The sequence below is a fragment of the Sabethes cyaneus genome, chromosome 2 (assembly GCF_943734655.1).
Source record: "Sabethes cyaneus chromosome 2, idSabCyanKW18_F2, whole genome shotgun sequence".
Taxonomy (NCBI): Eukaryota; Metazoa; Arthropoda; class Insecta; order Diptera; family Culicidae; genus Sabethes; species Sabethes cyaneus.
Genome location: NC_071354.1, coordinates 178,614,003 through 178,626,748, shown reverse-complemented (window position 1 = coordinate 178,626,748; position 12,746 = coordinate 178,614,003). Strand labels below are relative to the sequence as shown.

Genomic DNA, 12,746 nt, shown 5'->3' with positions numbered 1-12,746 from the left:
TGAGTGGTAAAAACTTATTTTTTGTGGAATTAATATAAACCAGGTTATTGCAAGCAAGATACAGGATAACTAAAGAGAACATTCATATTTTCATGTAGTGCCGGAGCAACATGGTTCGATAAGACTGAAAGATATTAGAATCTCCAGAACTTTGACTTGAACCGATACAAAACAAGCATAAGGATCTTGTAAAGTAGAAAAACATTCCAATAATATGCAAAAACCGCTTTAGGATCACTGCTGGGTTCGATTAGTTAAGTCGCCTCACTAACTTTTACAGTATTCTTCAAATTTATGCTCTTTCAATTCACTATTTTAAAAGTGTTTTTAAAATAACTTGTAAAACAGCAAATTTCTTACAAAACCTGATAAAAAATTAGTAAAGTTTTCAATCGAAAACCAGTTAAAAATTAAATTTACTGAAAATTTTTTATGAAATGTACCGCATCTGACATTTGTTTTCGTTTTTCTCACTATCGCAGCAGGTAGCCGACACGCCGGCAGTTTTTACTCAAATTTGTCAATCACATAGCAGCTTTCACATGCTTTCGTGTGCATTCGTATGCGTTGGTGTGTTTTCGTGGAAAAAAGTGACTCGCTACCGCCAGGTTTGCTAGTATCTGTAAAAAGTAGCATGTACGTGGTTGGATTTCTACTTCCACTTCTGTTCTGTGGTGGGTGGCTCCACAGCTTGACCATGTATCTCAATTCCTACTCTGTGTCTGACGCTTTCTTCATTACCTGTACAATTTAGAAGCAGCACCTTCCAACCCGGATGTTGTTAGATAAGCTGCGCCGCCATGAGCCTCTGTGTATGCCTCTTCTACATTGTCCTTGCGGATTCTAGTCGAGTGCTTCTCTACAGATCTTGTTCACTCCGTTCCGCAAAATGTGTCCGATTCACTACCATCTACGTACTCGAATTTCTCTAACTATCGGCCGGTGACGATATCGACGATGAAATTCCTCGTTGGATATCCAGTTATCAGGCCACCTGGCACGAATGATATGTCACAGGCAGCGATTAACAAATACCTGCAGTATTTGCATTGTCTCCGCTCAGAAGACGTACAGCAATACGGATACAACGTTAGATAAAAATTCGGCTTTTCGTATGTAAAGTGATCTGGTTGGCGCCAAATGATTCGCAGACCGGCGAAGGCAACCCTGGTCTTCCTGATCCGCGTGGTTATATACAAAGATATTGAAAGTCATCCACTTGCTGAACTTGTTGTTCCGCTGATGTGAAGTTAGTGGGTTCACTACCATAGACTTAGTAATTGCTACATTGACTGTGAGACTTGCAGCTTGGGAGCTCTCGGAAAGGTCATCTAACTTGCTCTGCATATCGTTTCGGCGATGTGCGAGCAATACCGTCAATGTCGTCGTCTAGGTCGGGGACAATCAGTTGCTCCAACGTCAGAGGATTCCAAGGCAATCCTCGATTTTGTGTACTGTCAATCGCTCCAATTAATATCTCATTCATAAAGGTGCGTTTAAACTAGGCAATATTTTGGCAACATGTGGAAGACGACATGCTGCTCAATGTTGCTTCTGTAGCCTTCTGAACAGCTGTGAATTCGTTGTGAACAGTTCGTTCCAATTTGGTTTTGGTTTCATTGCATCTTCTTCTGTTTGTGTCTTTCCACGTTCTTGGCCGCCCTCGGTGCGTTCTCCTCATCCATCACCCTTCTACATTCATCGTCAAACCAATCGTTTCGCTGATTTCGGGCCACATGCCCGAGGAGGTCTCCGCTACACTGCTGATGGCTGTTTTGATAGTGTTCCAACAGCCCTCGAGAGGGGCTTCGTCCAGCTCGTCCTCTTCCGGCAGCACAACTTCGAGTGAATGCGCGTAGTTTGCGGCGACGTCTGGCTGCTTCGGTTGCGCGAGATCTAGCCGAGGCTGGCGTCAGTACCGAATGTTCACATCGGAAAGTCTTGGGTGCATCTTAACCATCGCTAGGTAGTGGTCCGAGTCAACGTTAGCGCTTCGATAGGATCTGCCGTCGATAATGTCTGAGAAGTGCCGACGTGGTCGATCTGTGATTCGGTCTGATTTGGCGACCTCCATGTGTACTTGTGATGGATTTTGTGCTGGAAAAAGGTACTACGTACGGTCATATTCTTGGAGGCGGCAAAGTCGATAAGTCTTAGGCCCATTTCATTGGTCCGCTGGTGTGCACTGAACCTTCCAATCACCGGTTTGTATTCCTCCTCCTGGCCGATCTGAGCATTGAAATCTCCGATGACGATCTTGATATCATGTTTTGGGCAGTGGTCGTATTCACTCTCCAACTGCGCGTAAAATTCATTCTTCTCGTCATCGGTACTAATGAGGTGAGGGCTGTGCACGTTGATGATGCTTATATTGAAGAATCGACACTTGATTCTCAACCTGCACATTCAAGGGTTGATTGGCCACCAGCCAATCACCCGTTTCCGCATCTCGCCCATCACTATGAAAGCTGTGCCCAGCTCGTGTGTGTTGCCGCGGTTCTGGTAGATGGTATGTTCATCTCTGAACGTACGTACCGTTGAGCTCTTCCAGCACACCTCCTGTAGCGCTACGACGTCGAACTTGTGGCTCTTCAATACGTCGGAGAGCACTCGAGTGCTCCCTTGGAAGTTGAGAAATCGGCAGTTCCACGTCCCGAGTTTCCAATCCATAGTCTTTTTTCGTCGCGTGGGTCTATTCCGATGATTCTGGTAAGAATTTCCTTGTTCTTCGTTCCGTGCTTTAGTATTTTTCGTGGTGACGGATAGGGATAGAAGTTGCTGAATAAGAGGCGTAGAAGGCAAAAAACATCGATTTTGGTTGCACGTCCACGCACGTTCTGATGATATTAAAAAATCAGCAACGGATTGTAAGAGTTCTGTTGTATATCAGACACTGATCACATAGCTGTAAATGAGGTGACACAGCATTCATCTGGGTTCTAATAGTAAGATTGTACTGTGCACTTGTACGTAGGTCCGGGGCGACTAAATCGCTGAGAGGGATGACTCGGATGTGACGGCTAATTCCTTGTGGTAGATGATGACCGAAATCATTGCATCTCGGTGTCACCTCAGATATTGATGAAGCTGTGAGGAGATGATTTGGTGACCGAAAATATAGAATGTGACACGCTGATACTTGCTTACGCTTAGGAAATGACTAATGTTGATTTGCAGGAAGGAAACCACCATAAAACCAAAAGCGTCCGGTTGGCTAATTAGCAGTGTAATTTGTATTTGAGACAACCACGTTCACGAAGATTCTACAGCTGCATTAGCAGTCAAGATCGTCGCAGGGGTTGGATGGTGCCCAATGGTTTTTTATCCGACACCGTCGAATTCTCAATCTAAAGAGAAAACTTGGTGGTCTGCTTCCGGTGTTCGAAGGAGAGTCACAAAATTCTGGTGAGCTTCGGTTGGAATGGAAAATCCCTAAAATTTATTAGGTTAAACTAGATTGATTGACGGGTTCCAGTAAATTTTACTAAATAAGTTTTTCTTTGGAAATATCAAATAAAACTTCATTCAACTGTGTTCATTGGGCAACCAAAATCGATAATGGAGTACCTTCTCTGTAGGTCTTTCAGCACCTTCGAGTAAATCTTATGCACACTTACAGTAATAACACAGAGTGGTTCTGTTGAAAACAGTTTTTGACTTCAGTTCTTCTATTTATATCCTAACAAGTCGGTATATTATGTGAATAAAACAGTTATTCCTATTTCTTGCAAATATAAAACTCGAGGAGAGATCGCGCGCTCTGATGGTCAATCAAGGCCATTGTATCACGTTGAATACCTACAATTCGGGAAGCGAAAACTTTATCGTTTTTACGACACGCTTGTTCAGCGAACCAGAACCAGAATGTTCGAAAGGCAGAAAGACAGCAACGGCAAGGCGGCGGGCGGCCAGCAGGCAAAATTTGCGCGATGGCTCGTTAAGAATCAACTAACAACTCACGCACCGTGGCCGGCCGGCAAAGTTGGACAATGAATCCGGTTTAGCCGGCCGTGCATGTAGTAGGTGCCTACCTACAATAGGACTGGTAAATAATTTTAACTCGAAAGTCGGACTTCCGAACGGATCCCATCACCCTTCGTCAGCCGCTCTACTCCGGCCCCGGTCCCCGGGAGTGGTTATTGTTCCGCTTCGGGATTTTCCTATGTTACTTCGAAAACCAGCACGTCTCGGTATCGTAATTTCCACTTTATTGTTTTATGAGTTATGCGCTCGGAGCTTATCATGTTCAAAACCTTGTTTTTGCCGCTGCTGTTCTTAAATAAAATAATTAAAATTTGTTCGACGGCATACGGAGAATCGCACGGCAAAAGGAAGGGAAAATTATTATCCATTCTTCAAAAGAGGCTATTTTGGAGAAAATTCCTCTCAGTGCCAGGCCAGCAGTTGATTGTGTTCGACTGGCTCTTTGCTTTTGTGGTTTATCCCTTTTTCTTCCAATAAAAGAAGGGGGCTTTATTCGGTTCTGCTCTACAGCAGTTGTATTGATATTATTATCAAACTCCAAGCGAAAAGCAACAGCAGCAGCACCAGCAGTCACACGAGCGGTCCTTTTATTTGGGCAGAACAATATGTACTTGAAATGTGTCGACCACATGTTTGACATTTCGGGTTATTAGGATTGATGGTCCCGGTCTGCTGTTCCCTTTTTTTATTTCGGGTTTATCCAGATTTTATCGTCGGGAATTCGTGTATGGTAATTATCCCTAACATTAATTTGAAGAGAGTTTTACTTACGCGACGCGACGGAAATGTGAAGCAATTTGTTTTACTCTACGGTTATTAATTTTACATACTTGGGCTAAAATAATTTTTGCGAGATTTCCTAATTTTTATATAGACACATTACAGCGTTATGGGACAACGTTAGTACTACTTGAATCAATTTCCGTTTTACAAAATTCCTGGCAAATAAGTGAAAAATTCAGTTACCTTTGGTCACTTACTTCTTAGGCTATTTGAAAAAAAAAATGGTTGTTTCATGACTCGATGGAAACTTGCTCATTTGTGAGCATTTTTTCACTATGAAATCACATCAAATTCTCGGCACTAAGAAAGCATTAAAGTAGTTCAGCTATAAAAGCAATATTTATTTTATTCCACAAAATATCGTGACCAATCGACCGAAAAGCCGTAACAAACGGTAGAAGTGGGTACTCAAGCAAAAAAATGATTGTTCAAAATAAGTTATTTCCAGCGAATTGTTCCTCAAGTCGCTCGCAGGCGGAAATAAAAAATAGTAGTAATAATAATATCGATGATGAATGAACAATTCCCCCTTCAACGCACCCATGAAGTAAAAAACTTTTCACTCAACTTTTTTTTGTTCTTTTCTTTTTTTTCAGATCGTAGCATCGGAGTCCCACCCACTAGGCAACCGCATAGTACCACGGAGAAACACGGCGATACTTAAAAATGGCAGTTAAAAACGACCTCTTGAGAATAGATTTGCTTTTTTGTCGCCCGCAGCCACAAGAACGGGTCTGCCAGTAAAACGCGCCCAGCGGTGACAACAGGAATTTGTTTCCGTGTCCGCCACCGAGCAGTTTCGTGAAACACGTAAAAAGCAAAGGAAAAAATAAGTAGAGAAAGCGTTAGCCCGAAACTTTTATCTTCTTCGTCGACACTGGGCTGCCGCCGTAGTTCTGACTTGTTTTCTCAAGAACCACTCACAGCAGCTGCGACTAATGAAAAAATCTGACTTTTCCCATCGTGAGGTTCTTGCATTCAAGTGCAGCGTTTTCTTGAAGCAAAAAATGCATCAAAAAGTGAAAAACAAAGACAAAAGTGGGAAATAATTAATTCCCAAGAAAAGTTGACCAGCGGCGGATGCCTTCCGCCGGGCGCCCAATATTCTCGAAAAAGGGTTTCCACTTCATTAGATGACTGTATTATTAACGTTGATCTCATATTCGCATCAGCGCATTCCTAGATGAACCCTTCATCGCCTTAACACGGCTATCGCAAACACTGTTAAGCATCAAGAAATCACCAATTCATTTCGAAACAAGCGCAACTGCAGCATTTAACTCGTGCCAAGATAGTCGAGAAATTAATTCTAAGCAAAACAAAGTCGTAATCGTAGTGGGTCTAATCCCGTCTGTGTAGGACAGTCAAACAACAAGGAACGGAACGCACATATCCGATCCCCCGAAAAGTAACAATAATTACAAGGAAAAGTTCACTGGTGCCTGGAGCCGGAAGCCAACAAACAATATCTTTGAAACCATTACCAAAGGCCACAGGCGTAAAAAAAACCGTACATTTTAGCGTGTTTACACAACAGCAGCAGCACAACCAACCACGCCCCCTTTTTAACGGCGCCGTAGCAGTGTCACAGCATAGCGATCAAAGAGTTTATCACCTTTCGAATCGAGTGTATCGAATATTTTGCTCCGATAGCTTTTCGACTCCACAGTAGCGGAATTTCACCCACAGCAGCTGTGTAAGATGGGCAATAAATGTTGCAGTAAACGTCAGGATCAGGAACTGGCCCTCAGCTATCCGGGCGGCTACAAGAAAGGCGAAAACTCGTTCACATCGAACCTGTCCGGACCAAAGCACAACAATGGCGGCGGTGGTTCGCTCGACTCCCGATACACCCCGGACCCGAACCGGGGACAGTTGATTAAGCATCCCAAAGGCGGCGTGGACATCATCCGACCGAGGACGACACAGCGTAAGTTTTCGTTCTTCCTTTTCTATTTTGTAAAATTGAGCATCTTGTGACTTCATAGTCTGCATGAATAATTAAACGAAAAATTGAAATGAACATTTTGAATTGCTAAATAGTGCGGAAAGGGCCACGTGCCAGGAAAATATGATTGATGGTTGGCTTCCTAAAGTCTAACAAAGTATCGGAACACACTACATTTCAAAATTAAAATTTCGTTAGCACTATGCTAATTTATACTATTTTTGACACCGGAGACAGGCTTGTATTAGCCCTTGTGTTGAGCAAAAAAATAAGACGACTATCTTCTCTTGTTTGTAGCTGATAGTAGTGATGTCCGAAATTTTCAATTATTCGATTACCGATTAATCGGCGAGCGTTGTCTGCACTAATCGATTAATTCAACTATTCGTACTAGTGGTATTCGATTAGAAATATTCGAATACTTTTTTCATTAATTCGATTAATCGAACGATTATGAACGATTAGCGGCCATTATTCGGGGAGTATTCGCATTCATATTATTTCCTTTGAACTATTCGATTAATTCAACTACTCGTGCTGGCAGTATTCGATTAAAAATTATTCGAATATTTTTAAAGTTATTCGATTAGTTGAATTAATCGAACGATTAACGGACATCACTAGCTGATAGCTGGCGGAGCTGAATCGCAACTTACAGCGAACGTTGGCTTTTACCCTTTGACACCAAACATTGTAGTATTTTGCCTGATAAAGTGTGTCGAACATGTCAATCACGCATCGGCATTATCACTACTTACAAGATGCGAACGATTCATAGTGAAGGCATTATTCCAGTGCAGGTTGCTGTTTTCAATTAATAAATATAACAGCTGCATGTAAAGACGAGGCACTAAATTAACGTAGAATGTCTATAAACTAAATGAGACAATAACTGAGAATATTATATTTCGATGCATTTATATTATTAAATACCTTCATGCTTAAAATAACTTAAATAAAAAAAATTAACAGTTGCACAAACAATAAACGTTTGAATCAGTCTCTAAATTTGGGCGACGAAAACAGAGTGTTCGAATAATTCACAACTCAAACACTTGTACATCGGTCCAACACGGCGAAGAAAACCTCCAGTTTGTTTCGACCAATAAGATTGTTGTTTTGAATCTAAATAAAATATTTTTAAAACAACTCGAAAATATTGCTTTAAAACAAAATTGTACTAAAGTTTAAACTAATTAAACTAAAATTAAACTAATTAAACTAAAGTTGTCAATGTAAATGTGGAAATCTCTAGATTTTACTCTGCAATATTTAATCTTTTCTCACAGCACCTGTTTGCTTATTGAAGATCATTTTATTTCATTTGTTCAATTTCATCGCAACGCTAACCGATAATATCAAATGTAAGATGTCTATTATTGCTGCAATCAAGCAAACTGCCATAGGACTTCACATGACTATTCTTCTTATGGCTTATGGCCGCTTTCTTATGACGAAGAAAGATCAATTTAATCCCCCCATATTCCAGAGATATTGACTTTATACCGAGTAAACTTAAAAGCCTCTGGTTTGGCCGCACATCCACGTAAATTTCCCGGTTAAGGGTCACAAGCACAGAGAATCTGTCAAACCAGATATTTCTTAGCGAATTTCGACCGTTTCATATGCTTGAAAATGTCTGCCATCTTTCCTCTTTCGGTTCTCCCCATGAAACTACTGCTCAGGAAACTGCTTGAAGACTGCCGTGACATAGATTTTATCATCCATCACAACGCTTTTCTAACTTTTTAAGCATCGGCCAGCCCTTTCGGAGCGGCTTTCGCTTGAAAGCGCTGGTCACTTTTTTATCGTTACTGTTGCTTCCGGTTTTCGATTGTCGTCATAACCAATAGTACTTACTTACTTAGGTGGCTTGCCGTCCTAAGACAAAGCCTGTTGAACAAAGTTTCTCCATGTAACTCGGTTGAGGGCTACCGCTCTCCAATTCCTCGGACACCGAGTACTCTCCGCAAGATCTTGCTCCACCTGGACTAACCATCTTGCTCGCTACGCTCCTGGTCGTCTTGTTCCTACCGGGTTTGAGGCGAACACCATCTTTGCAGGGTAGTTGTCCGGCATTCTTGCAACATGCCCTGCCCATCGTATCCGTCCAGTTTTGGCCACCTTCTGGATACTGGGTTCGCCATAGAGCTGTGCGAGTTCATGGTTCAACCTCCACCTCCATACTCCGTTTTCCTGTACGCCGCCGAAGATCGTTCTTAGCACTCGTCGTTCGAAAACTCCGAGCACTCGCAGGTCCTCCTCGAGCATTGTCCATGTTTCATGCCCGTAGAGAACAACCGGTCTAATAAGCGTCTTGTACAGGGCGCACTTTGTACGTGGACTTAATCTGCTCGTCCGCAATTGCTTGTGGAGCCCATAGTAAGCACGACTTCCGCTGATAATACGCCTCCGAATCTCACGGCTGGTATCATTGTCCGCCGTTACCAGTGAGCCAGTGTAGACAAATTCGTCGACTGCCTAAGCGGCGTCGGTCGGCTTCGGTTTCGCTGGCCAGCATGTACTTTGTTTTAAACGTATTTACCTTTAACCCAATATTTTCTGCTTCGCGCTTTAGTCTGGTGTACTGTTCAGCCACCGCCACAGATGTTCTGCCGAAAATATCCATGTCATCGGCAAAGCAGACGAATTGACTAGATTTGTTGAATATCGTGCCCCGCGTGTTGATATCCGCTCGGTTCATAACACCTTGTAGCGCTATGTTGAACAGCAGGCATGAAAGACCATCACCTTGACGAAGCCCTCTGTGTGATTCGAATGAACTTGACAATCCACCCGAAATCCGAACACAGCACTGTGTACCATCCATCGTAGATTTAATCAGTTTGATGAGCTTCCTGGGGAAACTGTTCTCGTCCATGATTTTCCATAGCTCTTTCCGGTCGATGGTATCATATGCGGCTTTGAAGACAACGAATAAATGATAACCAACAGTGCTGTTGATAATCATATTTGTATACCTATTTCGACATCGTCCGGAAAAAATTGCGGCATTCAGGTAATAATAGATAGCTTGTTGAGTTCTCTGGGGACGCCGAACACATTTAAAAAAAAATATAAACGAAAATTTTCAATCTTGAAGGCGATCGGGTATTTTTTAAACCAATCTTCTAACCGAGACACTTTCTAACATTTTCACTTCTTATTTCGAAGAAATTCAAATTCGACTTCCGCTTCGTTATCTATTGGACACAATTGGTGACAATTCGGTGGATTCAGCTATTTTCGGGATAAATTGGACTCAATTGTCATAGGACCGGGGTGGCTCGCGCTGTTTCAAGCAGTTGTCTCCGTCCAAACGATTTTGGATCACTCGTCGCCAATTTCCCAGGCGTCTCAGAAGTCGCAAATTGCGACCTGGTTGAGCCATATTGCACGTTGGGGTCCCCTGTTTCCGGTGCCGGTGAGGTTGTCTAAAAGGACCGTTTTCCGCACTGTTGTCTGGCAACCCTTATGATGTGTAGCCGTAGCCTACCAACCTTCGTCGGATGTTTGACGAGAATCTCTCCAAGCAGTGCATGTAGCTTGTAATACATACGCTACCTCTCTAACACGGCAAGGGCGCATATGTCCTCCGTCAGTACGTTTCACAGCTTCAAGCGCATAAAGAAGTACCGGTCTAGTAAGGGTTTTGTACATTATCAACTTCGTACGGCGGTGTACACTTCTTGATCGTAGCGTTTTGCGAATGGTAAAGTAGGCCCAATTTCCCGTTTGAATGCGTACGTTACTAGTGTTGTTGCTCGCGGTCATCAACGAACCCAAATACGCAAACTCAGCTACCACTTCTAGTTCGTCGCCGTCAATGGTTACCGTCCGTGAAAAACACGCGTTTGTTTCCGGTGAATCTCTTGCTTTCGTGTGTTTGGTCTTCGACGCATTTATTTTTAGCCCAATCCGCCTAAACTCCGTTTTCCCTCTAGCGTAGATTGCCTCCACCGTCGCAAACTTCCTGGCTATAATCTCAAAGTCATCTGCAAAGCCTAGGAGGTGGCTACCTCTGGCAAAACCGTGTCTCTCGTTTCGAAGCCCGCTCGTGGGTTTACTCGCTCAGGAATGATGATAAACAACATTGACAAGTATAAGCCGTCACCTTGTCTCAACCCTTGCTGAATTTTGAAGTGACTAGAGAGTGTGCCCAAGATGCGAACAAACGCATCACTCGATCCAACATAGTTCTAATCAGTCGCGTCAGTTTGTCCGGCAAACCATGCACCTGCCATAGCTGTTCTCGATCGACTGTATCGTATGCTGCCTTGAATTCAGTATAGATGTGAGGCGTGGGCACGTTGTACGCCGGACATTTTTGTTAGATCTGTCGGAGGGTTAAAATTTGGTCCATAGTTGCGCAGGCCTCCAAGAAGCCCACCTTTCCCTACCTAACCTTGTGCTCTTGGTGACAGCCCGCGTAACAGGAGCTGGGAAAGTGCCTTGTAGGCAGCGTTTACTAGGGTTATCCCGCGATAGTTGCAGCAGTTGAGCCGATTACCCTTTTTGTAGAAGAAACAAACCGCGCCTTCCAGCATTTTTTAACCATGTTTATAAAGATCTGCTGGAACGTGCTCCTTAACCGCGGCTTTGTTGGTCTTCGGCAACCCGATTTCTCGTTTGAGTTCATGGAGATCTAGAGCATTACTATTTTCCATGGGCACTCCTAGGTTAACTTTCGTTCCACCTCCTGAAACTTCGCCATTGAGGTGTTCATCGAAGAACTACTTCCACCTACCGACCACCTCGCGCTTATTTATGATTAGATTCTCTCCCTCGTCCCTACATGTCAAGTTTCGGTGTGCGGCCCTTACGAGTTTGGGTCATTTTCTCGTAAAACTTGGAATAGTCGATTTAATTTTTCACAATCTGCTCGAGACAGCGAAAAATACGCTGAAATCCCCCAACTGGATGAAACACGTGCTTTCGAAGATTCGAGAAGCATCTTTGGTACTCCAATTTACCGAACAGAGAATTACGTTAAGTGCGTTAGTGCAAGTTTATTGCAAGCTGGAGTTATTATAATCAAACAATCGGTCCTTTTAACGGCCACACAACGATTGAAGAGTTTATTATATTTTCTTGCCCAGTTAATACCATAATAACACAGGCAACGAGGGAAAAGTTGAATTGTTCGCCATTGCGGACGACCAACAAATAACGGAAATAAGTTTTCTGGTCACGGGCGACATTTTCTGCCACTTCCAAAACGTCTGCAGGTTGTAAATGCTTTATTATCAGTGTTCTTTTGTAAGCCGCAGAAAAGCTGCGCAAAATTTTCAACTTTTTGAAAACTCGCGCGTACCGTCTACCGATTACCAGAGAAAACGCACTATTCAACGTAGAAACAGATCATGAAAATTTATTTACTGTTTGGTTTAGTGTGACTTCGATTCGTTTTAATAAAATAGATTCAATCAATTCATGGATATAACTCCAAAATTGGTTGAGGATTGAATGTATACAATGTTACTACTTTGATAAACGTTACATATGTAGCTTGTATACATGAAGAATCGTATTATTACATACATGGATACATCCTACTATCGCTACAAAGAGACTTACGTAGTCCTACGTCACCTATGCGGTCGTGTTTTGTGCACAACCACTCTGATTTTTTTAACCTTTCAGTCTAATTATTGCCATTTTATTGAATATGTGATATTGTAGACCTCAATTCCGCAAGTTTTCCTGTTGTGCCGAGTCTTTTCAGACACACTGAAATGCAACACAAAATACTATCATTTTCGTGGCAAAAACAGTAATAGTTTCGCGGCTTGCTAGTAGTGTATTGAGTTTTGCACAGACGAACATAACCTCGCTTCTTTGACGTCTACCCGTAGTTTGTTTACATGGACTTAGTATGCAGGTTAAAATGATGGAAGTGAATATTGTTAAAGGAGTTTACGGCAGGTCAGAAAAGCACGAAAACTGCCATTCCAAGTAGTTTGGAGGGCGACACTGCTGGATAATACGCTTTTAAAACGTTTAACTTCAATTTATGCATATCGCGTTCACC

At 42.7% G+C, this 12,746-nt stretch overlaps 1 protein-coding gene across 5 annotated transcripts in view; it reads left to right on the top strand.

Moving 5' to 3' along the window:
- Window positions 1–12,746, top strand: part of LOC128738940 (tyrosine-protein kinase Src64B) — a 169,496-nt gene that overhangs the window by 147,688 nt on the left and 9,062 nt on the right. For all 5 annotated transcript variants that reach the window (XM_053834439.1, XM_053834437.1, XM_053834436.1 and 2 more), the window contains exon 3: window positions 5,364–6,697. In XM_053834439.1, the coding sequence (XP_053690414.1) occupies window positions 6,469–6,697 (229 nt within the window). In that variant the 5' untranslated portion in view covers window positions 5,364–6,468. The remainder of the gene's footprint in view (window positions 1–5,363; window positions 6,698–12,746) is intronic.